Source organism: Scyliorhinus torazame, chromosome 2 (assembly GCF_047496885.1).
Source record: "Scyliorhinus torazame isolate Kashiwa2021f chromosome 2, sScyTor2.1, whole genome shotgun sequence".
In the NCBI taxonomy this organism is placed as follows: Eukaryota; Metazoa; Chordata; class Chondrichthyes; order Carcharhiniformes; family Scyliorhinidae; genus Scyliorhinus; species Scyliorhinus torazame.
The window spans coordinates 334,589,608-334,613,229 of record NC_092708.1 but is presented as its reverse complement, the minus strand read 5'-3'; the positions used below and the strand labels follow the sequence as shown (position 1 = coordinate 334,613,229).

Sequence of the window (23,622 nt, the reverse complement as noted above, 5' to 3'; positions counted from 1 at the left end):
TCTAGATTCCCCAGCCAAGAGAAACAACCTTGTAGTGTCTACCCTGTAAAGAAGCCCTGTGAGAAACTTGCGTAAGGTCAACTCACATTCTTCGAAAATCATAGAATCTCTACAGTGCAGAAGGAAGGCATTCAGCCCATCGAGTCTACACTGAACCTCTGAAAGAGCACTCTACCTAGATCCCAGTCCCCAACAACCCCATAACCTCACCCTAACCTTTGGACACTAAGGGGCAATTTTAGCATGAACAATCTACCTAACCTACACATCTTTAGACTGTGGGAGGAAACCCAAGCAGACAAGGGGAGAATGTGCATACTCCACACAGTCACCCAAAGTCAGAATTGAACTCCGATCCCTGGCACTGGGAGGCAGCAGTGCTAACCACTGTACTGCTCCAGTGAGGTGGAGAGGTATATGCCAAAATACCTCCAGAGAAGTACTCCAGAGAGTATAAATCGCAATTTACTCAGTCTCTCATCATAGGACAAGCCTCTCGTCCCAGGGACCAAAAGAGAACCCTTGCTGTACTGCCTCCAATGTAACTATACCCTTCCTTAAATACAGAGACCAATATTTAGCACAGTGCTCCAGGTGTGGCTTCACCACCGTGCAAAATTGTAGCAAGACTTACTTATTCCTATATTCAAATCCACTTGCAATAATGGCCAACATGCCATTTGCCTTCCTAGTTGCTTTCAGTATCTCCCTTGTAAGAGCACACCCAAGTCTCTCTGAGCACTAAGTTTTGCGTCTTTTTAAAAACTAGTCTACTTTTCTATCAAAGTGAACAGTCTCACACTTCTCCACATTATATTTAATCTGGTCTCAGCAGAGGCTGGCACCGACTCTCCCCAAAGTGGACAATGCAGCAGTAATACATTGGAAAAAGTCTACACTAATGTGCATTTGTAAAAGTGAACATTCTAATTTCTCACTGGCAGGGAGCTAAATTTGGTGGGGGGAACTTAATTCCGATGAGATGACCTTTTAATGAGCAGGCAAGACTTGCTAATGCCTGCAAAAGGGCTTCCCGACATCGTCTGACATCAGTTGTCGGGGAAATGCTGGAATCTATTATTGGGGAATACGTTGGGAAATTGATTTTTGGCCTCACGTCAAGTAAGTTTTCCCGAGTGCCAAGCTTTTTTTCAGGGGAAGACCGGAAGGTTCTACCCCGTGTCTTCACAGCTTAAATTTCCAACTTGCTGTGTATCACCAGCAAACCTAGGTACATCTTTGACAAAGCCATTAATATTGGTTGTAAACAGCTGAAGCCCCAGCACTGATCATTTCGGTAATCCACTAGTTACATGTAGCCTGCCAACTTGAAAATGCCCTGTTTCTCCTCCCCTCTGCTTCTTGTCCATTAATCCTTCATCCATGTTGATATATTACCCCCAACTCCAGAAGCCTTTGCCTTGTGAATTGATCTTTTGTGTCGCACCTTATCAAATGGTTTTTTTGAAATCAAAATGCTTACTGGTTTCTTTTTATTCATCCATTCTCAAAAAAACAATTAAAAAGCCAAACATATTTTCCATTTTGTAAAAACGTCTTGACTTTGTCTGATTATGCCACGATTTTTGTGTGCATCGTTAAGACTTCCTCAATAATAGATTCCAGCATTCCTTCCGACAACGATGTGCGATTATAACTCGTCTGTTATTCTCTGCTCTATCTCCATTCTTGAATAGCGGTGTCACACTTGATAACTCAATCTGCTGGGTTAATTCTAAATTCTAGTGAATTTTGGAAAGATGTAACCAGTGTATCCACTAGCTGTGCAGCCACCTCTCCTAGCCAATAGGCCATCCAGTTCTGTGATTTGTGTCAGCTTCTAGTGTCTTCAGTTTCTCCAATACTTTTTCTTTGCTGATATTAAATACCTGAAAGTTCTTCACTCTTATTATCCCCTTGGCCACCCCCAATTTCTGGTTATTCATGAAGGCCCCACCTTCTCAACCTTGCCCCTCGCCTGAGGTGTGGCGATCCTCGGGTTAAATCACCACCAGCCAGCTCTCTTTCCCCCACCCCTCACCCCAAAAAGGGGAAAGCAGCCTTTGTTATATGTTTAGCTGCTGTTGTATAAAGAGTCAAAGGTTCTGCTCCTTTTCCACAAACACCTTTAATGTACTTCAACAGACTCTGCACAAAACTCTAACATCACATCACCTGACAGAGGCCACCTGAAGCCCCTTTACATATCAGTGTCAATTATTGGATACTTAACATAAATGAGACAACTAATTCGAATGTCTCTTAACCCATTACTTAACAGCCTATGGTCATCTGGGACTATGGCGGCTTTACCGTACCTATTTCTGGTATATCATTGGTGCTGTCTATTGTGAAGAACGATGCAAAATATTCGTTCAACATCTGCGTCCCTTTCTTATTACCCCTGGTCATTTCTCAGTCGCTATCTTGAAGGGGTCAATGCTAACTTTAGCTACCGTCCTTTTTATATACATGTAAAAGATCTTATCTGTTTTTATATTCCTGGCAAGATAACTCTTGTTCTTTGAGTTCCCTTTCCATCAACATTTTAGTCACTCTTTATTAGTTTCTAAAATGCTCCCAATTCTCGGTTATTATTATTCTTTGCAACTTTGTAAGCACCATTTTAAAATCTAATGCTATCCTTAACTTCCCGTGTGAGCCACAGATGGATCTATTTTGCTGAGTTGCTGGTTTTTAGTGGAATGTATTTTTATTGAGTAATTTGGATTGTTTCTTGAAATGATTTGCTTTGTTTCACATCTTCACAGATGCTCTTTTCCCCATTTAGGGAATAGTGGGAAGACATTTATAGGATTAGCAGACTGATTTGTCAGCCTGTTGAACCACATCATAAACATTCCTTCCGTGGCCAATAAGTGCTGGAGTGGGATGTGAGCCTGGAGCTCGGAGGCAGTGATGTTAACCTGCGAAACCGCAAGACCTCGCTGCTTATGTACTGCCATAGCTTTTATTCTATTTCCCTTATCCAGCTTCCCCTCATACCCATGTAATTGGCTTTGTTTAAATTTCAGATTCTTGTTTGGGACGGGTGTGTGTCACTTTCAAGCTTAATATGATATTCAATTTATTTATGGTCACTTTTTACCCAGAGGATCTTGTACTATGAGATCAGTAATGAAATCTGTCTCATTGCACAATACTAGGTCTAAAATAGATTTATCTCTGCTTATTGTTCTAGGAAACTGTAACAAAAGCTTTCCACAAACTCAATTCCCAGACCAATTTTATGAATTTGATTGGCCCAGTCTATATGAAGATTAAGGTCCCCCACAATCATTAAATTGCCTTTGTTCAAGCTAAAAGTATTTCTTGCTTAATTCTTTTGTTCAATGTATAATTACTGTGTCAGTGGTGGGTGGGGGAGCGGTGCTATGAACTACTTCTTATGGTGCTTCATGACTCTTGTTATTCCTAATTGCTATCCATTCTGATTCCACGCCCTGACATTGAACCAAGATTTTTCTCCTGACTGTCCTTGTATCATCTTTCCTTCCAGGGCTACTCCACTTCCTTTTCCATCCGTCTGTCTTTTCAAAACATTGTGTACTCTGGAATATTTATTTCCCAACCTTGCTCACCTTATGAGCATGGGCGGAGTTTTCCCAATAGTCCCTGGAGGGTTTTGTTGTGGGCAAGGCCAGGAAATTTGGAGTGAGCCAAAACTCGAATAGCTGCCGTTGGGAAAATAGTTTGGAATTCTCCACTCACCACGATTTCGTGGTTGGTGGATGGCGGGTTGGTTTCCCGCAGCAACCCCATTTGTATGGCATTACCATCTTATGAATGCTGATTAAAAATGCAGCCCACCGGAATTACGAGGCCTCTCCCAATTACTTGAGAAGTCAGTGGGACATCAGGCTGGTTTGAAACAGGTTTGGATATTAGTGTCGTGCAGCTGATGGGCCTCACTTTGCCCACGAGTAGAGGCGAGTGCATCCATGAGGAGCCTAGTTATAGCAGCACCACTCGGGGTTCTCCGTAAAGCCAGTGACGCTACACTGGCTGGGGGTGTAGGTTTGCTCCCCTCACTGACTTCCTCCATTGTTCGGAGGATATTCTTTGGGGGCTGAGGCAGGACAGGTACCTGGACAGTGACCAGCATTATGACCTGTGGGAATGGACTGGATGAAAGACAATGGGCAAAGGTGGGGGTGGCGGGTGGGACGATGGCAGGCAGAGGGAAGACCAAAGGTGGAGCCCAAAGGCAAAGACAGGAATGCAGACACGGGATGGAATGGGACCTACACGAATTGGAGGGAAAGCACGCAGACTCAGGAATACCAGGGCGGGGAAGGGGGTGGGGGGGGGGGGGGGGTGGGGGGGGGGGGGGTGTTGTTGTGTCATGAGATGGAAGGCCATGATAAAGACTGATGGAAATGGGGGAGGTGAGAGGAGTGCATATGAGGGAGGGATTTCACAGAGACCCATGGAGGTACACTTTGTTGTCAGCAGGAAGGAATGGTAGAGCAAAGAGAAAGATCATCATAGTTGCTGATTGAGGGTCAAGTAGTGAGGATGTCACAGTGAAGTCAGTCCTGGGGCTTTACGGGGCTTGCGATAGGGCAGTGCATGGCATGCACTTCATAGTCCTGCTCCAGGAAGGGGAAATGACTTTGTGCACAATTGGGAAAAGACACAGCTTGATGTTCAGGATGTGGTCATGGTCCTAATGTCACTGGCCTTGGTGTTGTCTTGCAGCGTACTGGGCTGCAGGTGGGATGCCCAGAGTGAGGGGACGCCTGCAACCTGCAGAGTGGGAAGAGGTAATATGAGGCCCGGGGGGGTGAAACTTTCCTGTTGGGGGGCGGGTGTCGCCGCTGTATGTTACCACAGCCTCGAGATGGGACGGGATAGATCCACAGTGGGCACTGGGACATCGGCACTTATAGGTTCAGATGGGTGGGTTGGAGTATCCACAACAGTAACTGTCGGGTCCAGGATTGGGGGAGGCTGGAGAATTACGGGCGCCATCTTTACCAGCACATGTGGCATTCCAGGAAAATTGGCACAGTCATAAAGGTGGGAGGGTTGAAGCTGGTCTCAAAATGAAATCGGAACATCACTGTGTTCAAGAGTCGGTTTAATGGCACAGGCAGAAATAAAACTGGAAAAAAACTGGACGGGAGGGACGGAGTCAGTGTGGGAAGAGCCCAGGGCTGGACTAGGGGCCTCATTTCATGGGGCAACGTCAACCTGCTTGCACTCAAAGCATTGAAATGTACTCAAAACTGAGAGAAAAGTGGAAGATCTCCTTGAGAAGGTTCCATTGGAGCCATTGCCAATTCTAGCATTATAACAAGAGACAGCTGGAGTCATGGGCTTAACAATATAGTCGCTCCATTGCAGCATTAACACACAGGACTGTGAAAAATGGGATGCAGGCAACCGTTGAGGAGGCACAGATGCAGCGTGTATGCCAGATAATAGCTGAAAGCCTCTAATGTGCCTTCTCCAATTGGCATGGAAAACGCATGTGCAAGTCAACTTTAATCAGATCTGCCAGATCTGAGATTGGAACGGTGTGTTTGATAATATGGCGCATGTCATTAATGGCTCCAAACCTTTTCCGACTTCTATGAGATTGAGACGTGAAGTGTCACGGATGACCTTTTGTTCACCTCGTTCTGTGACTTTGCACTCCACTACAAGGCAGTGGCAAGGCTAGTAGCACAGATGCAGCGGCCATGACAGTGGCATGCTGTTTGTGAGTAGAGCTTAGCCATCTTTCCCCGCGATTCATTAATCTGTTATATCTCTGAAGCCAGAATAGAATCTGGTCTCACTGCTGCCTTCTTGATGGTGCTCATGGAATTGAGGAGGAGGATAAGGGACCAGCGCCACCAAGTACAGCTTTGTGAGGAGACCCACCCTGAGATCCCGGGTCCAGGGGAGCCACAGCAGTAAATAGAGGATGAGAAGAGTTGGCCCATACCATGGAGGTAACCTGATTGACCAAGGGTCTACTGACGATGGCTCTCCTAACTGCAGCTGAGTGAGAGACAAGGCTGTGCTTCTCTAGTGATCTGCTGGATCACATCTACCACCTTCTGCAGGAGGATGTGGGAGGCACACCAGCCACTGTTGCTTCACAGTGCCATGGTCACAGGTTTGATTCCCGCTTAGGTCACTGTCTGTACGAAGTCTGAGCGTTCTCCCAGTGTCTGCATGGGTTTCCTCTGGGTTCTCCGGTTTCCTCCCACAAGTCCAGAAAGATGGGCTATTGGGTGAATTGGACATTCTGAATTCTCACTTTGTGTATCCGAACAGGCACCGGAGTGTGGCGACTAGGGGCTTTTTGCAGTAACTTCATTGCAGTGTTAATGTAAGCCTACTTGTGACAATAATAAAGATTATTATTATTATGTAATTCCCTGTGGAGTGGGAGGACAGCCCCTGCCTGTGGACCCTTAGGTCACTGCCATGCTGAATTTCCTTGCCTGTGGCTCATTCAACGATCCACACAGGATCGGTGTGCCATCTTGCAGGCTGCCACACACACATGCATCAAGGATGTGACCGATGAGCATCCAAGCACTTAATCGGGCGCGATTTCTTCCAATCCAACAAGCAGGAAATATACTACAGAACCCGTTTGCCACAGCACTTAATTTCAAAAATGGAAAAATCCACTGATTAAAAGGTTAAAAAGGCGATTATACAAGATTTCACCATTGCGGAAGGAATAATTCAAATAAAAGAGAAAATAGGACCAACATCAACAGGTTAACGTCTTAAAAGTGTAATTTCTGTCATGTTTCCTTCCTGGTTTTTGGGCCTTGATTTTATGTCGTCACAGTTACAGTTCTTTGTAATTGCTCAGCAATGATTATTTTCCTTTTAATTCAATTACCAAAAACTCTTTGCTGAAGTTTATGGTTTACTTGCTTTTTTAACTTGGGGGAAAACACAATGAGGGCCTTCTGTTTATTTCTCTCTCTCTTTCCCTCTCTCATTTATGCTGTCTGTCCTGATCATATTTGAAGAGAAACTCTTATCTCCTGAGGGGTGGTATGATTCTGATCCAGCTTCTGCCTTTCTACTGCACGTGGAGCAACTAGTTCTAGGTGTTGTAAACTTTTGCATATCAGGTGACTAGACAGTAATTTGATGCTTCTCACACAAATTTTGAAATCAGCAGTGAGTGGCTTGAGATTGAAGTCTCACATGAACACATCATCGCCAGAAAGGCTGGGCACGAGAATTTTGAGATAAGTTTGAGAGACCTGCGGAACTAGGATAAAGAGAAAAATGTTTCCGAGCATACCCCACCAATAATAATCAGGCAAAAAGGAACAGAAAGATGGAGAAATATAAAGAAGCCAAAGGAGGTCAGTAGATAAAGTTAAAATGGAGGCACGCCAAGTTGAAACAATAGTCCAGGAGACAGGTTTGAGAAGATTATTCGAGTTTTTAAACATACGTATCCATTTCTCCCTCTTGAAACCAGTGAGCCAAACGACCAACCAGTACCAGATCCAAAATGCTATTGTGTGAACCTGTCTAATACACTTCGATCTTTAAAATGCCACAGCTGTACCTGACTGTGTTTTCACCAAATGTTCACATTCAGATGGGTGCATTCTGGATGCAGTTTCCAGATGGGGTCAGCGTACGTTGATTAGCAGTGGAGTGCAGATGCTGATTATAACATATTGTTGCCCAGGCGAAAATCGGCTAACTCTGCACTGATTGGAGTTTGATTTGGGGATTTTCTGGCTTGAGAGAATTGTTCTACTAATTGGACCTTGAAGTTACAGTTTTATCATCATTCTTAAATATTTTGTTCACAAAATCTTATCCTCTGCTAAGTACTCCCTGTGATGGAAGATTCTAGTATCCAATTATTTCATAGCTACTATAGTTCCATTTACAGCAGCACTCTCCGGCTGTGATAAAATCACTATTTTCTTCATGGAATGTGATCATCGCTGGCAAGGCCAGCATTGGTTGTCCATCTCTAATTGTCCTTAAAAAGGTGGTGGTGGTGGGCTACCTTCTTAAACCACTGCAGTCGAAGGGATGAATAATATGGGGCCTGTAAGAGTAGGCTGAGAGGTGGGGGAAGGCCACAATCAGGAAGGAAGGTAGGGGTGGAGTGCCCATGGGCCTCCTGGCACCATTGCATTAGGCCAGCTGTTTGGAATGTGGAGGATGGCCCGCCTGATGCCAATTAAGTGGCCAATTCCATCCCACACTTCTTCCATCAGGCAAGAGATACAAAAGTCTGAGAACACGCACAAATAGATTCAAAAACAGCTTCTTGCCCGCTGTTACCAGACTCCGAAACAACGCTCTTATTGACTGACCTGATTAATACTACACTCCTGTATGCTTCACCCCATGCCGGTGCCTATGTATTTACATTGTGTACCTTGTGTTGCCCTATTATGTATTTTCTTTTTCTCCTTTTCTTTTCTTGTACTTAATGATCTATTTGAGCTGCTCGCAGAAAAATATTTTTCACTGTACCTCAGTACATGTGACAATAAGCAAATCCAATCCAAACAAATCCAATTAAGAACAGTAGGCCCTCTGCCACATAGAATTTACAGTGCAGAAGGAGGCCATTCGGCCCATCGAGTCTGCACCAGCCCTTGGAGTGAGCACCCTACCCAAGTCCATACCTCCACCCTAGCCCCGTAACCCCACCTAACCAATATGCAGAGCCTGGTGAATCCTTTGGCCTCTCTGAGGGCTCAAGGGATGGGTCCTCTTAATCAGGTGCTCTCTGGCCTACACAAGACACCCCCAACGCCCCTCCCCCCACACCCGGCAGCAGTGGTCACCCTCACAGCAACACCTTCCTGCCCTCACTAACCAACCTCCGCCACCCCCCCCCCCCCCCCCCCCCCCCCCCCCAACTCACGAGGCCTGCCTGGCTCGCCCCAGTGACCCCCAACCCAATTACCTTGTTCCAAGGGTGGTGTCCATGTCTGAAACATCTGGCTGCTTTCAGTCCTAGGAATAGCCACCCGTCCTGATAGCATTGCTGGGAATGAAGAGCAGCTTTTGGTGTTAGGCTCTCATCCCTTAAAAGAATAGGAGCTTCAAGGACAGCTTCTTAGCTACTAAATTGCCAGTAAATCTGAATGGGGTTGCCGCAAATGCGTAGGATGTGGGGTGCTGCCCCTGGCTTTCTGACCCAGCCTCGGAGTCACTGCCACTCTTGACAAAATCCAGCCCCATGTGGTAGACTGGATAGTGAGTTGAGTATGGAGGACATCACAGCTGAACCTAATCCAGCCAATACCGTCAGCTGACACGATGCATTTTTAGGAGGGATGCCGCCTGGAGACTCTCATGGCTGGGTTTTATGGTTTCGTGGTTTATCTCTTTGAGGAACTCACAAACAGCTACTGAGAAGCAGAAAGATGAAGTTGGGCATTCCAAAATTGACCAATAGGAAGGAAATCTGACAAGATTGATACAGATTTATACTAGTAAATATTCATTTTAATTTGGAATTCCGTTAATTTGTCACTCTTTTGGCTAGAGGAACTGTAGTAGCACAGACACAGGTTACAAATGGTTCATTGTGGTGTCATTCAGTTCCAAATGCATTGCAAAATTCAAATGGTTTTGACAGCGATTATTGCCTGTAAATTAATAATCTGTATGCTCTCCAAAGTGGCTGACTGTTGAACGCAACACGACTGCAAATTAAGTAGGGATTAATCTTCTATGTTACTGCTAAACTCTTTTGGTGTGTATGATGCTGAAATTATTTAAGACCTTTGCAAAGATTAAAACAGAATTTTGCCCTGAAAGTTGCTGTGTACACAAACAATGAATGTGTAAGTGCGAGAATGAGCGAATTAATTTGTAAAGTAATACACATCTATCAGTTCCAATTAAGTGCATAGTAAAATTGCCACTGAAGTGAGACCTATATAATGTAATTTACACTGTGGTGCAATAATGTTGGATCTCATCAGTGGGATTCACAGCAGTATTAATTTAACGTTAATTAAGTACAATACTTTCCTTGCTAAAAAGTCCCAGTCTGAGAATAGCTGTATAATAAGCTTATTGTCTGACTGCAGAATATATGTGTACTTAATCCTTCTGGGTACCAGGCAAAATTAACCTATTATCAGAGTGGTCAGCGGTTGTTATCAAGGTACATGTGGGAGGCATAATAATTATGGTTTCAATGTGTTGATCTTTATTGTGCAGGATTGAGTTCCTTTATCAGTTTCCAGCAGTCTCAATGTTGAGTTATTTGTAACCGCTACAGCAGAAATGTACCAGAAGCTAGATGAAAAAAATAATTAGTGTAGGGAAACACTTGCTCGCTCATTTAACTAAGACAAGACCACACTACATCAGCCAAATAAATTGAAAATTATAATTAACACTGAGTTAATTGGATAAATTGGAATTGTATAGCAACATGGCCTTTCTGCGTATAGACTAACAGTTCCATTCAGCAACTGCATGCCTGTGCAAAATGCTGTGAATTATAAGCCTGGCCTCATTTAGCTTTTACGAGTAAAGAAAGCCTTGAATCCGCTATTTCCAAGGTCCTTACTTATTCACAGTGGCTGTTTCATTTATTTTAAGGTTTGCTTAGTTTCTAGGTCTGCTGTTGTTTACCGTGGGGTCAAAATGGAAATCTTTCCCTGGTATAAGACACGGATGCTGAGTGTGGGTAGTAGTGAAAACGTGGAGCGCATAAGACACCTGATGATATTGATGTCCTTCATCTGCGCCTTGTTTATGTATGAATTGTAGGTTCTCAGGAATTTGTTCCATGTCTGTTTTCTCTGTGGGTGGGGCGGGGCGGGGGGGTGTTGCTACCAAGAGATTGTTTCCATCTGTGAAATTGGTGAAAGTAAAAACCACTCCAGGCTAGCCGAGGAGACCTGCCAAGTCCCGTAAATGTTTATGTATATGTTAACCTTTGAACCCTCAAAATTGCTCCTCAAATGGGGCTCACTTAGACGCCAAGTATAAAAGTGAATTGCTGGTGTGCGTGTGGGTGTTCATCATCTTTATTGTTTGCCACATGTTGTCTGCACTCTGTGGACGCATCTTCGTAATACAGCACATATCAACTGCTAGATCCCTTTCACCCAATAATAAGGTCCTAGGAAGTAAAACATCCAGACGTGGGGTGGAAGATTGAGGCTGTCTAATAACTCACATGTAGCACGTTGTGACTGGAAAGAGTGCGTGGGGGTGGGGAAGAGGAGCAAATGCTGAGTATATGCAAATGCATTATTTTTGGGCAGGAAAATGGGGTCATCAGGAGATTATGCATCCATTTAACATTCTACTTCCAGGGTTTCCATAGAGGAATATTGGATAAGATTTCTTGGGTTTATGTTTATCTGTATTTACTGAGAAATGATTGTTCCCAACACTGCCGTATCAACTTAACATTGTTTCTCAAGAGCTTTATTTCCAACAGTCCTGAATTCCAAATTTGAGGTACCAATATATTTCGTAGAGGCATAGAACCATAGAGTTTCTACAGTGGCAAAAGGAAATCATTTGGCCCATCGAGTCTGCAGTGAGGGTACAGGTGTGGGACTTGCCTCTGAAAGAGTACTCTACCTAGGCCCATTCCCCTGTACTATCCCCATACCCCCACCTAACCCGCACATCTTTGGACTGTGGGAGGAAACCGGAGCACCCGTAGAAAACCCACGCAGACACGGGGAGAACGTGCAAACTCCATTTAGACAGTCACCCAAGGCTAGAATTTAACTTGGGTCCCTGGAGCTGTGAGACAGCAGTGCTAACCACAGTCCCACTGTGCCGCCCCATTCGATGAGCTGTAATCCCCATTAGCAAACAACCATCCAGGGTGGAGCAGCGTAATTTGGAAAAATATATCCTTAATTCTGGGTTGGAACTGGTGAACAAAAGGTGAGAGAGAAGAACCACCATGAGACGGACGTGAATATTTTTATTTCTATTTCCAACTGCAAAACATTGCTAGTCACCATTATTTTATTTTTCCAAAAATAAATTTAGAGTACCCAATTCTTTTTATCCAATTAAAGGGTAATTTAGCGTTATCAATTCATCTACCCTGCACATCTTTTTGGGTTGTGAGGGCAAGAGCCACGCAGACACGGGGAGAATGTGCAAACTCCACATGGGACAGTGACCCGGGGCCAGGATCGAACCCGGGTCCTCAGCGCCGTGAGACCGCAGTGCTAACCACTGCACCACCGTGCCGCTCAGTCCAGTCACCATTATTAAGTAAACAGCTAGGGAGCACAGTGAACATAGGAAACTATGGGAACACATTCCACACAGTGAGCTAATTAAGTATGATGGCGGAGCAGTATACTGTAAGGCTTAAAGCCAGAGGAATTGCTCTGGTTGAGCTGTGCAACTCATCCATACAAAGACCTGGGGGGGGGGGGGCAATAATTTTGTACATTACCTAAATAAGAATGGATATAATGCAGTATATATCCAAATGGTATGTGATCCCTGCCAGAAAATAATGTACACTTCTTGCAATGTACGCTTGCTGCTTCATTATGACTGAGTCATTATGACTGAGTCAATTAAACATGTTAGAGGACCATTGAAGGAAGAGGGAAATGTCGTGCCTTGAACAGATAAAATATATTGTGCCACCGTGACTTATACCTTTTCACAATCACTGTACAGGTGCATTTCTGAATCATCCCTGAATGATATCTGAAATATAAACCAGGATTTCAGATATTTACATTGGTTGGAGAAAGTGATCCCAATGTTGACTACCTTCATTAAGCTCTGTTCTACCAATGTGCTGCCTGCTGCATAATAATGTCCTAAATAGATGCTTCATCATGGACTCATTAGCAAGCAGTGGAAGATCAAGGTGAGCCACTGCAGTGAGGGTACAGGTGTGGAGCTTACTCGCTGGTCAGAGCTTCCTGAGAGTTCTGCATTCATCCAGTATAACTTTCAGACTTTTAAAAGTAGAATCAGCCAACTGCGATTACTGGTTGTGCCTACATTTTGAAAAGATGTCTGTGCTTTGACAGCCTTTTATGCGATGGCAAAGTGCATTGAGTGACATAATTTAATTTAGTGACTGATCACACAAGCTGTTTCATTGCTTGTCCTGAGTTTTCAATTGCTTTTCTGATCTTTTTTAAAGTACCTTGATGATTTGTTAATTTTTATGTACTGCATGTCCACATGCCTCACACTTCAATACTCCCAATGCTAAGGGACTAATGTTCTATTGCCATGGTGATTGAATGGTGGGCAGCTCGGGATTTTTATATTAATTCTACAACAGTAGCAGAACTTACTGTATTGTAGATGCTTAAGTGCTCACTGTGCTGTAAGAAGGTTATACAAATGGGTCAAAACTACTGCTGTCATTATTGTTACTTAACTTTTCTTGTGCTTCTGTGCACATGCCACAGACAGAGACCTTCACTGTATGAGGGTCAATGATTAGTTTGAGTATTCTATGATGCATGTGGATGGGGCCATTCAATCCCACCCTGTTAATTATATGCATTGTTTAAGAGAGTCAAAGTCAGCCATGGTTGGTCTTTGTAGCATGGACTTCAAAGCATCCACAGCAGCAGTGATACCATTTATGGAAGGTGCTTTAAGATCTGTGTAAATGGTCACAATTGCAGTTACTACTATAGTTGCCTCTTCTTAATGGCAGACCAAGGACACGAGTGTCTGTGCAGGAGTTCTAAGGTCCACTGGTCAAAAACGGCACACTGGAGGTGTGTTCTGATGCAACACAAAAGGGGCATTTAGCATACGCTACACCACCCTTCGTGTGTTGCCCCCTTAGCAACGGACGCAGTTGTGTCCCCTTCATTACCTGGGCCTCCACTTTGTAACGTTTCATCTACATCACTGCATAATGGCTGTGAAGTGAGTGTATTGGGTTGCTGAATGATTCATGTGCTTCACATGATGCTTGGTGCTCTGATGAATGCTATTCAGCTGTGCTGAAGATCACAGCCTTTCCTCTTCATGCTCTGTGAAGAGAGTAAATAGAGCATAATTAGTCACAAAGCACACTTGCCCAATTGAGCATCTTGTTTTCATTGCATGAAATATAAAGCACTTGTTGCACATGAAGTATTGAAATGGCCTTGCCCATAAATTTGGGATTTAAAACCAATACTGCAGTAATGTGTAACAAACGAGTTACATGCTAGACCATTGTCTGAAGTTCATGTTTTAGAATTCTGATCCCATAGGAGAATGATATGGAATCTTTGGAATCTTTGTGTTTTTTGATCTGCCCGCAAAGAGAATAGCAAGACTAATTAATTATCCAAAGCTGATTTTATGAAGCAAACTGATCGTTTTGGTTTCCTTTTAGGTGAAGGTCATGGTACGGATTTGTCCTTCCCAAGGAGTGAATGATACATCAGAGTCAATGTCTTTCCTGAAAGTAGACTCTCGCAAAAAGCAGATAACCCTTTACGATCCATCAGTGAGTGGCCATTTCAGTTCCGCCCACAGACGAACAGCTGTTGCTGCTCCAAAAATGTTTGCATTTGACGCAATTTTTACCCAAGATGCCTCACAAGTGAGTGGAAGGAAAAGAAGTCCGGAGCTCCTGATTACCGGCTTGTATTAATTAGTATTACATTAATTTCTACTTTCATTTATGTGCACATGACGATCAGTGTGTTTTATTTGCTTATCTTAACATTCCCAGGCTGAAGTTTGCTCAGGAACAGTGGCAGAAGTCATTCAGTCTGTTGTGAATGGCGCAGATGGCTGCATATTTTGCTTTGGTCATGTCAAACTTGGTAAGCGCCCAAATTTGTTACTGTTAATTACAATGTCAGGCTGGTAATTACATGCTGTCAGCTTTTGCAACAGTAAACCTGATAGCATGCGACTAGATTAGAGTTTGCTTTTCAATTACTTTGTAGACTCACTGAATTCTGGTTTTATAATCATTTCTTGAAATGTTAATAAGACAGTAGGAAGTGCAGCAGTAAGGGCAGCATGGAGCACAGTGGTTAGCACTGTTGCTTCACAGTGCCAGGGACCCGGGTTCGATTCCCGGCTTGGGTCACTGTCTGTGCGGAGTCTGCACGTTCTCCCCGGGTCTGCGTGGGTTTCCTCCGGGTGCTTCGGTTTCCTCCCACAAGTCCCAAAAGATGTGCAGGTTAGGTGAATTGGACATTCTGAATTTTCCCTCTGTGTATCCAAGCAGGCGCCGGAATGTGGCGACTAGGGGATTTTTCACAGTAACTTCATTGCAGGGTTAATGGAAGCCTACTTGTGACACTAATAAAGATTATTATTATAAAATGAGATTTTCCATTTTTGCCATGCCCTGCTTTCCTTTAAGCAACTCAGATTACTTCCTTGCAGTGTTTCCTAGTCCCGGAAAAAACAAACTCTTGCCCCTAAACACTTACTACACTTTCAAACTCTCAACTTTGAGTCTCCATTCTTCACAATACTTTTGCAGCTGCCAGTTTGCTCAACCATTTGTCTACCCCCCAAGTCTGGAAATTAACACTCTTTCTCTCTCTCTCTCTCTCTCTCTCTCTCCAGTATGAAAAACTAGAACCTGAGGTCACAGCCTTCTTGCCCCAATCCAGATCATCTTGCCGCTGCCTCTTTGGGACAGCCATCAACTGCAGTATCCCATTTGGCTTGGCAAACGGCCTTAGTTTTCTGACGTCTGTTGATGTCTTCTACACTCTTCAAGGGTTACCAAGAAGGGGATAGAGCTAATCTCTGAGATAGTCAAACTCTGGTCTCCAGTGCACCTCACGCTGCCTTCATCCCATCATGGTGACTGAGCTTTAGTCCTCCAGGCTCCAAGCTCTGGAATTTACCCCATAATTTTTTCTAATGCTCCACTCCTCCCTCCTGTTTTAAGATTCTTCTTAAAACTTACTTCTCAGACAAACTTTTTATTCATCATCCGAATATCTCCTTTGATTTGGAGTCAATTTTAGTTTTGTTACACTCCTCTGAATTCCTTGGGATGCCTTCCTATATTAAAGTTGCTATGTAAATACAAGTTATTGTGTGAAAAAATATCTTGAGTGCGATATGAAATATTTCAGGTCCCTTTTACTAGTTTATGGTTCTAAGTTTGTTTCAACCTCATGATTCTGAGTATTTACCAAGGCCTGACAGAGATAACTGAAAACCTGCACCTGAAAATGCTACAGCTGTACTCATCTTATGAGAGCACACTCTTGAGAGATTCCCCTGCAAATAGTTCCATTACATAAGCCTTCAAGCAATGCCACTAGATGCATACCTGGAATATCATTATAGGTAGAGTCCCAGAGTACAGCACTAGCTCTCTGTCATATATCCAGAACAGCCAGAAGCAGCTGTTAGACATGATTTAAAGTAGGTGATCGGGGTCTTGCCCAATGGTCGGAGAATTGGTGAGTGCCCCATGTCACTTATTTCCAGGGGGCCCCACGCTATTTAATTCCAATCAGGCAATTACCTGGGGAGCATCGGGCCTTCAATTTGATTAGGCCCCCCGTAGGGTGGAGGTTCCACACCCAGGAGTTGTCTGCCAATCAGAGGTGGCCGCTCTCTGGTTCTGGCAGTGTCACCGAGAGAGGTGGTCACTGTCAGTATTACAGTGGGGCCTGCAGGAGGGATCACCGATGGATTCCTATTTGGAGGTGATTGCGGGTGGAAGGGGATGGGGTGGTAGTTAAAGCGAAGGCAGGGGTCTGGCTTCCTCGGGTCCCTCCCTTCCTGATATAGTGAACCTCAATTTGGCACAAAGTGTCTGTGAACGCAGGACACTGCCTGATAGAACAGTGGAAGAACCTTATTGGGATCTCTGGACACCCTCCCTGGGAGTCAAGCCCCTGCTCACCACTTTTTTGAACATCAAGAGCAGCAGGATGAGGCCTCCAGGCGGGAAGGCCAGAAGCAAAACCAACTGCCTGGACTTGATCGGTCAGAGGTGGAAATGTATCAGGATCTCCACCCATGATCTCATCCCCGAATCACACGGGGGCCCCTCCCCCTCCGCCTCTGCACTCGCCTGAGGGTATTAAATTCTGCCCGCTATCTTTTACACTGGCTGATAACAAAAATGCGAATCTTTATTTGCCATTAGGATTGATAGAATGATCGGTATCATATTCTGATTTCTCTTCAGTATCATTTGGCCAGTGATCTCCAGAGTGCTGCCCCATACAGTATTAGTGGAGTTACTTGTGCTGGAAGCCTCTCTGCGGAGTGGCTGAGTCAGTGTTTTGACAGGCATCCCACTAGCCTCCACTAATAAGCAACTTCCTTTTGTGGCTGAAGAGTACACTTGGAGAACAGATGGGCATAAGACACATGATCTTGCTAACATTCACAGTCGCACATTAATATACAGGAATTAAGAACGGTGTGTTTGACCTTATGACACTTGTTAAATTAAAGCTGTAGCCCAGTATTCAAACACACAAGACATGGTTTCATGAGTGGACAAGCAGGGAAGCGCAACACATTGTCCCTATATTTCTACCATCGAGATCGGACACTGATAATTAAGGCACTTGGGAAGCTTTTCCCTAACAATGCTGGTTACAAATTTGATAGTAGCTCCACGGAAAATAGAGTACCATTCCACTTCTGCTCCCAATCCAGCCGTCACTATCTATGTTAGCCTTTTTAGGATGCTTATTAGGGTCTGCTGACATACAGATATTTTGGGAAGACTGTAGGAAGGAGCCTGTGTGTGCACACCTGGGTTTAACAGCAGTGTCGCCAGCGAGGACCAGAAACTATCCATTTAAAATAATTTTTGAGATGGGAGAGGAGGAACAGCGTACTTCTCAGGGGCCCACATGAATTGTGAGAGCTGCCGCCACCCTGAGCGCCCGCCCCCCCCCCCCCCCCCCCCCCCCCCCCCCCCCCCCGCCCCCCACGTGCGCACACAATCAACCCACACTGGATCCCCTGGATGTACCTTGCTGCTGGCTGATGTGACCTCCAGAATGCCTGGTGTTGTGCTATTTAGCAGGTGGTGGGCTTCGGGAGTCTGTTCGGTAACCACAGCCCAACGGCAGTATAGTAATGAGGACCAGCCCTCGAAATGTTGCATTTGTGCAAGAAAGCCTAAAAGTGTCCGATCTGTACTTATCTAAACTACTAAAGAAACGGGAACAGCCTAACGTCCAAACTTACCTTTCAATTCCAGGAAAAACGTATACTATGATTGGAAAAGACAATTCAATGCAAAATCTTGGCGTAATTCCCTGTGCAATATCTTGGCTTTTTAAACTAATAAATGAGCGCAAGGAGAAAACCGGCACTCGATTCTCAGTCAGGGTGTCTGCCGTGGAGATCTGGGGCAAGGATGAAAACCTTAGGGATTTGCTATCTGAAGTGGCCACTGGCAGTCTCCAGGATGGTCAGTCTCCTGGTGTCTATCTCAGAGAGGATCCGATCTGTGGAACTCAGGTATTTATATTATGGTGTATGGTTGTACCATTTACAAGTACATTGATATTGTTCTTGTGCTCACTGCATTTTCATTGTGTATTGAAGGGTGTTTGAAACGTTCCAGTTATATTTAAAATGTCACTGCCGCTCTCTTCTTGGCTTTGCTTATTTTTCATCTTGCTCCCTTGGTATACATATTTTGTTACTAATTGCCCCAGAGAGCTAATCTGTTGAGCAGAAATGCAATCCTCTTCCAATTAGTAATATATTTCTCTTCGTATTCAGCTTCAGAATCAAAGTGAGCTGAGAGCCCCCACGGCAGAGAAAGCTGCCTACTTCCTTGATGCAGCAATAGCCTCCAGAAGGACCAGTAGGCCAGATAGTGATGAGGAGGAGAGAAGAAACTCCCATATGCTCTTTACCCTTCACATTTACCAATATCGAATGGAAAAGAGTGGCAAAGGGGGAAGTACGTTGACTCTCGATGAAAATTCGGTTCTATAAAATTCATGTATCCTGCTAATATGGTCGATGGTGGTAGATGAAGAAATGTAATACACATAAGTGATGATTACTGTCTGATTTGACAGGAATTCCTGCATTTTGCCTGTCATTAATATTTAAAATAGACACCGGTTTGTTGCATTCGTTGTCTGTTAGTTGAACAAATTCAGAATCTCTAACAGTGGCTTTGTGCATCTTGCCATGTTTTCGCAGTGTCGGGAGGACGTAGTCGTTTGCACCTGGTCGATCTGGGGAGCTGTGAGAAGGTTTTAAGCAAGAGTCGGGATGGTGGTGGCGGCCTCTGTCTGTCACTTTCCGCTCTGGGCAATGTCATTTTGGCGTTGGTCAATGGTGCTAAACATGTTCCATACAAGTAAGTGGCGTGGAGGCTGAATTGCGTGTGAGCTCCTGAACGAAGCATTTGATTCAGGAGTTATCAGGTATGAAGACGTTGGACGAGATTTTGCGGCTGTTGACGCTGCTGGGAAATTCCGGTCCCACGCTGGTGCACGGTTTCCCAGCGACGAGGAGTGCTGTCACCAGGAAATCCCGTTGACAATGGCGGCGGCTGTAGATCCCGCTGGCGGGCTGCCTCTGCCGCAGTGGGGTGGTCCGTAAATCCTGTCCCAAAGGAGTGATCATCACTTATGGATTTCTAAAGTCAAATAGAGCCCAGCATTTTTGGATCTAATGCCCCTTCCTCATTTTAAAAACAAGCTAAAATTAGCAGCTTTTATTGCGAGTCTCCACTGTCGCACTAGTTAACCATGGGCACGATTGGACAGCCTTGTCTCGCCCAACTCGTGATGCGATGAGGCCATTAAATCTCACGGCAGGCCTCTTGAAAGATTTGCGACACTTGGAACGCCTCATGAGATCTAACGGGATCTCCCGAGATGTCGCAATCTGGATCTCACCCTTGCTGGCCGAGATCCAGATTCATATATTTAAATAAGCTATTAGGCTCATTTAAATATGTCTGCGTCGTACTAACATGGTGTCTGGGAACTAACAGCCTCCTCAGCGAGCCTGCGACCAGGCGTTGTATAGCACTGGCGCGCACAAACGTGGATCAGGCATAATGACATCTGGGGTAGGGGGTCTCCCAGGCCATTGAAGACCCCTGGGTGGTTGGGCTCTGGGCAGGGTGGTACCCTGGAACTTTTGCCATCCTGGCAGTGCCACCCATGCACTGCCAGTGTGCCCTCATGACACTGCAAGGCTGGAGAGGGAACTGCCAGGCTGGCCGTGCTAAGGTGCCCAGGCGGTCTGTTCCAGGGATTGGGCACGGGTGCGCTTAAGAGGTGTGAGGTGGGCTCGAGGAGTCCCTAAGAGTTGAGTTGGGGGAGTCCAGAGGCCGTGGTGGGGTGGCTAAGGGGAGCGAGAGATCGGGGCGACATTTAAAATGACATCCCGATCTCTTCCTGCACTGAGGAGTTCCTGATCAAGGCCAATAGCGGGGTTGTTCTCGGCGCTGCAGGCTTTGAGAAACACCCGCTATTCGCTCCCAAATCGGGACCTGTATCTTATTTTGTTGCATCACGCTCCGTGACCCAATCTTATACCCACATTTCCTGGCTTTGGATGGAGTCATTGAATTTTGGTGGTGGTGGTGATGGGGGGGGGGGGGCATTGCTGGTGGAGGGAGGAAACAAAGGATCCTGGACTCTGCCAGCCAACTAACTGGGTTGGGCTGCCAACTAACTGGGTTGGGCTGGCAGGGGATGCCAAAGCATTACACATATATCCTTTTCGAATTAGTTTTTAGGGGTCTCGGGAACAAGAATGTTGTCCTCTGCTTACCAGTTCTTTCCCCACACTTTTACTGTAAATTTTCTTGCACGTCCCATGTCCCAGACAGGACCTCAGCCACCACTGTCATTCAAATTGTACAATTGCTCACTGACCCTGCAGCCTTTGATAGCGCCAGGGGTGAAGGTCAGACATGACCCACTCCCTTGTTGCTTTTAACTGTAAGATTATAAACGAGGCAAAATTCAATGCAATCATTTAAAAAGAGAAGTGATTTGGCGGCATGGTGGCGCAGTGGTTAGCACTGCTGCCTCACGGCACCGAGGACCCGGTTCGATCCCGGCCCTGGGTCACTGCCCGTGTGGAGTTTGCACATTCTCCCCATGTCTGCGTGGGTCTCAACTCCACAACCCAAAAAGATGTGCAGGGTAGGTGAATTGGCCACACTAAATTGCCCCTTAATTGAAAAAAAAATAATACTAAGAAAGGTTCTATATATTGATTAGCAAACTGTAAGACGAGAAGAATTTAGACATTTAATAATTAGCTGTTTAGTGCTACTCTTGCCCTGGACCATGGAGATTCTGAAGGCTTGAACTTTGTGTTTAATTAGCAGATCTCTCAAGGGGACACACTGGGCTGAATCTTGTTGGAAAATAATGACATTTCAGTGATGCATGCTGTTATTATAATGCAAATAGGACAGTAAATTGAGATGAAAAGATTTGATGAGTTGTGAATCTCCAGACTTTGATGGTTGATTCACACCGCTCCGATGCATGCTTTGCACAAATGGCATCCTGTCCTTAACCTCCCCGTTATATTTAGAGGATTGAAAGATTTTGAGCATCGTTCGATCATTAGCCTAAAGTTAAGGATGGTGATTAAGCACCCAAGTACTCTTTGAACAACATGATGATTGTTAATGCAATGCCCATCAATCTCTCCAGCCTAACAAGGGAACAATTAAGATTGTCCAATCTCTTTACAGCTGCAGTAATTACTTCCTGAAAATCTAAAACATTTCAAATTTTGACTCTCTGAATGCTTTTGTTCACTGCACCTTTCTTCACTGTTCTTTATTTCTCTTTCTGTATCTGATTTGGATATGATCTGCTCTCCTTTTCCATTGTCCCTCTGGTCCTGCCATTTATTGAGGTCTGCTCAATAAATGTGTGCTGCTCCTCTTGCAATGCCATTATCAACTTGGAAGTTGTGGTGCAAAATACCCCTTTCCAAGGGCAATGGTTGCGGTTTTCTGCCTGTCACCCCCCCCCAGCCCGGGCGGGATCTTCCAGTTCTGCTGATGGTGAGCTCATGGGGCACATTCCCCGGTAGCAGAGGATGCAGGGCACACAAAACACCATAGACATCGGCAGGACCAGATGATCTCGCTGCCTGCCAGTGGAGGGCCGTCTTCACCGCCTGAGAATATGCCGCGGTGGAATCGGAAAATTTCTCTCTCTGAATCCAATATTTGACATAATTATCTTTTTAAAAAAATGTATTTTATTCCCAACATGTATCAAAACAGGTTACAACATGTAAACACCCCATGAAACATACTTCCCAGCAATCAACTATACAGTCTGTACAAATTTCCCCTATCTTCTCCAACCACAGGAAGTCATACAGGTCACCCAACCAAACCGCTACCCCCGGTGGCGATGCCGACCGCCACTCCAGTAAAATTCACCGCCGTGCAATCTGAGAGGCAAAGGCTACGACATCGCCGTTCCTCCTCTCCATCAGCTCCGGCTTCTCTGAAATCGCAAATATTGCCACCAAAGGGTCCAGGTCCATCTCCTCCTCCACTATCCTGGCTAAGACTTCCGCCCAGAATCTTCCCAATTTTTCACAACCCCAAAACATGTGCGTGTTATTCGCTGGCCCCCGCCGATACCTCTCGCACTCATCTGCCACCCCCTGAAAGAACCCACTCATTCTTGACCGAGTCATATGCACTCTGTGCACCACCTTAAACTGTATCAGGCTCACCCTTGCACAGGAGGAGGTGACACAATTATCATCAATAACAATGCAGGAATCTGGGGTTGAAATTCTTTCTAATGATGATTTGAACGTAAAAGCCAGCATGCTGATGAATAGAAAGAGGCATGAGAACAAAATGCTATTGTTGCGCTCTCTATAATTTTAATTTAAGGTAAACTTTTTTGAGGAGTTACTGAAAGAAAGATAACTTTACATACTTGGATGCAAATCCATTGGCATTTTGCATAATTTTTCTCAGTTAATCGCCAGTGGCCACATATCGAGGCCAGCCAGTAAACATTTTCATTACATTTGTGGCGACAATAAAAGCATTTGTTTATCTTCTTAAGGAAGGCTTTGTAATTATGCTAAACACTGGCTTTGTAATTATCCTCAGTAACACTTACTCTGCTTACATTTGTTTGAAGCCACATGAAGTATTCTCCAGACAAGGATATACGATCCCCATTAAAAATAAATGAAGCTAATGTTCATGCCTGAAGAGGTTTCATTATGAAACAAGTTGCTTTAGTAATTTTGAACACCAGAATTACTTGTTGCTGGATTCTGTTCTTCACCCAAACTAAAATGTGGTGTTAAAACCAATCTGATCCTAATGATATTTTGAATAAGAAAAAGAACAGAAATTGAAAACTCTGTTTTAAAGTGGATGTATGAAATAGATCATCATCTTTAAATGCTTAATCCATCACTTTCTTTGTACCTGAGTGTATTTCTTTTGTTGTCCAATTTAGAGACAGCAAACTTACTATGCTGCTGAGAGAATCGCTGGGGAATATAAACTGCAGGACAACCATGATCACCCATATTTCTGACTCTCCGGCCAACTATGCAGAAACCCTTACAAGCATTCAGCTTGCAGCACGGATTCACCGCATGCGGAAGAAAAAGTCCAAGGTCAGTATCTGCTCCAAGTAGAATATCAAATGATGTTAATTTCAAACGGAGGCC

General features: G+C 44.7%; 1 protein-coding gene across 6 annotated transcripts in view; it reads left to right on the top strand.

The window, feature by feature from the left end:
• Nucleotides 1-23,622, top strand: part of kif26ab (kinesin family member 26Ab) — a 287,692-nt gene that overhangs the window by 211,041 nt on the left and 53,029 nt on the right. For all 6 annotated transcript variants that reach the window (XM_072489866.1, XM_072489859.1, XM_072489874.1 and 3 more), the window contains 6 exons: nucleotides 14,339-14,548; nucleotides 14,681-14,774; nucleotides 18,158-18,420; nucleotides 18,688-18,871; nucleotides 19,120-19,279; nucleotides 23,406-23,568. In XM_072489866.1, the coding sequence (XP_072345967.1) occupies nucleotides 14,339-14,548; nucleotides 14,681-14,774; nucleotides 18,158-18,420; nucleotides 18,688-18,871; nucleotides 19,120-19,279; nucleotides 23,406-23,568 (1,074 nt within the window). The remainder of the gene's footprint in view (nucleotides 1-14,338; nucleotides 14,549-14,680; nucleotides 14,775-18,157; nucleotides 18,421-18,687; nucleotides 18,872-19,119; nucleotides 19,280-23,405; nucleotides 23,569-23,622) is intronic.